This window comes from Benincasa hispida, chromosome 11, assembly GCF_009727055.1.
Source record: "Benincasa hispida cultivar B227 chromosome 11, ASM972705v1, whole genome shotgun sequence".
Lineage (NCBI taxonomy): Eukaryota > Viridiplantae > Streptophyta > Magnoliopsida > Cucurbitales > Cucurbitaceae > Benincasa > Benincasa hispida.
Window position 1 is genome coordinate 6,313,364 of NC_052359.1, and position 3,504 is coordinate 6,316,867.

Sequence of the window (3,504 nt, forward strand, 5' to 3'; positions counted from 1 at the left end):
CTTCTTCAAATGTGTTGGTGTGGATTGGATGTCTCATCTGATCTATTTCTTCCATTTTCCTTTGGTCAAGGCTAGCCAAAATTGGTCCGAAGACCTCTTGCTCATCTCTGCGAGCCAGCTCTTAAGGGTTAGTTGGGTGTGGGGTTTGTTCCAACATAGGGCTGTTAGAACTTGACGGATCATTAGCAAGCACTAGTGGTGTAAAGGGTGGGGTGGAGGTAGGTGTATGCGGTGATCTCGAAGAAATAGGAATAGGCGAGGAGGATCGGGTAGTTTAGATGGTTTGGGCCACGTTAATGGGGAAAATTGTGGCTAGAGGTTCAATGACAAGGGGTGTAATCGGATGCACAACAGGTGATGGAGCTGTCTGAAGGTGCTCCAGAATTCGATCATCCGTTGGATAACGAGATTATGGATGGGATCGTTGGTGGAGGAGCAGGCTTTTTGTAGGGTTGTACAACAGCTGATTTGGTAAGGCCTTTGGACGCAAGTTGTTGTGTTGGCTTTACTGGTGTTGATAACTTGGGTCTGGTGGATGACACAGACGCTTGGGGTTTTGGTAGGGTTTTGGCAGAAGTAGAGGTTTTCTTGGTGGTTTTCGTTGAAGCTTGTGATGTGATGGGTTTGGGCTAGGGTGGATTCTGGGATGCAGAAGTTGAACCACCATGTTGTTTGGCTATAATTGATGGTCTAGAGATAGTGGTAGAGGAATATTCTGGGGATAAGGAAATAGAAGACGAGAAAGAGCTTATCGGCAAGTCTTCAACGAAGCTCAGGGACAAGTTCTGGCTATCTGAGGCATCCGACATTGTGATTTGCACAAAAAGAGCTCGAATGGACGACGAAGATCTTGAACGGACAGTGAAGATCTTGAATCTAACGATCGGCTGGAAGGCTAAGGGTTCAGGGAAGATAAAAGAAAAGAGGGAGAAGGTTTTGGCGTCTTTTATAGCTTCACATAGAAGAGAGAGAGAATGGGACAAAGTTGACATGTGTTAGTTGAGAGTGACATTCTGGTTGCTCATTTAATGTGAATGAGAAGAGGCGTTTCTCGGGCCACCCAAACACTTGATTGGTTCATAGCCTCAGAGAATGTCCCTTCATCTTCCAACGCATGGGCATGCGTTGGTCTAACTCTAATGTTACTAACTGAACACCCTTTCCTAAAGTTTGAATTTTCACTTAGTTAGTTTTCTAACTAGCATTCAAAAACATGCAGAATAAATAATCAGTTACATGAAAAAAATAGAAACAAGAACCAAAGCAAAGATCAAAATAGACGCATGATATAAAAAGAACAAAACAGTAAATCAACATAGAAGAAGCGTCCCTGGAGTGTATGTCTTGATTCAAACATAGGGGCATTTCAACGCAAGCTTCAGATAGCCTCGCCGTAGCTTGACGGATGATTTTTGGTGTTCTAAGTTTCCTTCAAAGTAGGGTTTTACTCACTGCCCATTCACATTGAATGTGTTTGTACCATCCTCTCGCATAAGTTCCATGGCTCCATGAGGAAAGATTACCTTAATGATGAATGGTCTTGACCATCTGGATTTTAGCTTTCCTAGAAACAATCACAAACGCGAGTTAAATAGTAGGATTTTTTTACCAATAAAGAAATATTTCTTACTGAGGTTGAGGCATTGGTCATGCCAACGCTTGGTCTTCTCTTTGTATATTTTTGCGTTCTTATAAGCGTTGAGCCGCCACTCATCAAGTTCATTGAGTTGCAACTTACAGTTTTCTCCCATGACTTCCAGGTTTAGGTTTAGCTTCTTTACTGCCCAGAACGCCCTATGCTCTAATTCTAAAGGTAAATGACACGCCTTTCCAAATACCAAAGAGTAAAGAGACATACCTATGGGTGTTTTGTAAGTAGTTCTATATGCCCAAAGAGCTTCATCAAGCTTTTGTGCCCAATCTTTCCTAGATGCGTTGACAACTTTTTCCAGTATCGATTTGATTTCTCCATTGGATATTTCAGCTTGCCCATTGGTTTGTGGGTGGTATGCGGTAGTTATCTTGTGCCTGACATTATATTCGGCAAGCAACTTAGAAATGATACGGTTAAGAAAATGTGCACTTTCATCACTTATCAGCACCTTTGGCGTCCCAAAGTGCGTGAAAATGTTTCTGGTCAGAAACTTTGAAACAGTCACCGTATCATTTTTGGCACACACTACTGCTTCAACCCATTTAGATACATGATCCACTACTACTAGGATGTATTGTTGTCCACAGAACTAAGGAAAGAACCCCATAGAATTAATGCCCCAAACATCGAATAGTTCAACTTCTAGCATGTTGTTAAGTGGCATTCCATCCCTTTATTACTCGTGAGTTGGCAGGGTCGCACTTTAGTACATATTCCCTTGCATCTTTGAAAAGCGTGGGCCAGAAATACCCACACTGAAGAACTTTAAGAGCAATCCTTTGTCCTCCAAAGTGACCCCCATAAAAAGAGTCATGATACATTGCATTTCAACTTCAGGGATGCATCGACGCATGATGGAATATGGGCCTTGTTTGTATAAAAACGGTTCATCCCAAAAATAGATTTCGTTGTCATGTGTAAGCCGTTTCTTTTGTTGGGCGTTAAAGTCTTTAGGAAACTGTTTTTTGGTTAAGTAATTGAGTATGTCTGCATACCATGGTTCCTTTTCCTCAACTCTAAATATGCGTTCATCAGGTAACGCATCTCGAATCTCAGCTTGACCCAGTTGTATGCCTTTGTTCTTTAGTCATGACAAGTGATAAGCCACCTGGTTTTTAGTGTCTTTTCTATCTTTAATTTCTACATAAAACTCTTGTAGCAACAGTACCCAACAAATCAATCTAGGCTTTGTATCCTTCTTGCCCATCATGAACTTAATAGCGAAGTGATCTGTGTAAATTGTTGCTAACGTACTAACTAGATAAGCTATGAATTTTTCAATGGCGAACACTACCGCTAACATTTCTTTTTCTGTAGTGGTGTAGTGTTCCTTGCACTCCTTCAGTGTCTTTGACGCATAAGAAATGGGGTTATTAGGTTTCCCTTTTTCTGACCCAGCATGGCTCCAAACTGCTACATCGCTTGCATCACACATTAGAATGAAAGGTTGCGTCCAGTTCGGAGTTATTAATATTGAAGTTTTAGTTAACTCATACCTCAAAGTCTCGAATGCATTGTGGTAGCATTCGTTGAATATGTAGGGTCTGTTTAACTCCAACAATGCGCTTAGTTGTCGCGCAATTACTCCTTAAACCTTTAACATTGGCAAGCGGGGGGCAATTTGGCTATAACATCAATTTTTGCTTCGTCCACTTCAAATCTAGCTTTGGACACCCTGTCCTAGAACAACACCTTCAGTCACCATAGAGTGACATTTTTCCTAATTCAGCACCAAGTTTGTCTCCTCACATCGAGCAAGGACGACCTCTAAGTTGTTTAAGTAAGATCGATAGGAGTCCCTAAAAACTGAGAAATCATCCATAAATATTTCAATGGATTGCTCAAGGAAG

At 41.4% G+C, this 3,504-nt stretch overlaps 1 protein-coding gene across 1 annotated transcript; it reads right to left on the minus strand.

Moving 5' to 3' along the window:
• Positions 1 to 1,448: 1,448 nt before the first annotated feature.
• On the minus strand, positions 1,449 to 3,089 carry LOC120090536. Its single transcript, XM_039048262.1, has 5 exons — positions 2,823 to 3,089; positions 2,650 to 2,735; positions 2,335 to 2,431; positions 1,631 to 2,243; positions 1,449 to 1,564 (listed from the first exon to the last, which is right to left on the minus strand). The coding sequence occupies exons 1-5, from the start codon at positions 3,087 to 3,089 to the stop codon at positions 1,449 to 1,451; spliced, it is 1,179 nt and encodes a 392-aa protein (XP_038904190.1).
• Positions 3,090 to 3,504: the final 415 nt, after the last annotated feature.

Excerpts from the sequence above, each read along its gene's own strand:
- LOC120090536 (XM_039048262.1), bottom strand. The coding sequence starts at position 3,089 with ATGTGTGATGCAAGCGATGTAGCAGTTTGGAGCCATGCTGGGTCAGAA. Across the intron at positions 2,736-2,822 it reads AGCCTAGATTGATTTGTTGG|AACAAAGGCATACAACTGGG; the intron begins GTACTGTTGCTA and ends TCATGACTAAAG. Across the intron at positions 2,432-2,649 it reads GTTGAGGAAAAGGAACCATG|GATTGCTCTTAAAGTTCTTC; the intron begins GTATGCAGACAT and ends TGGAGGACAAAG.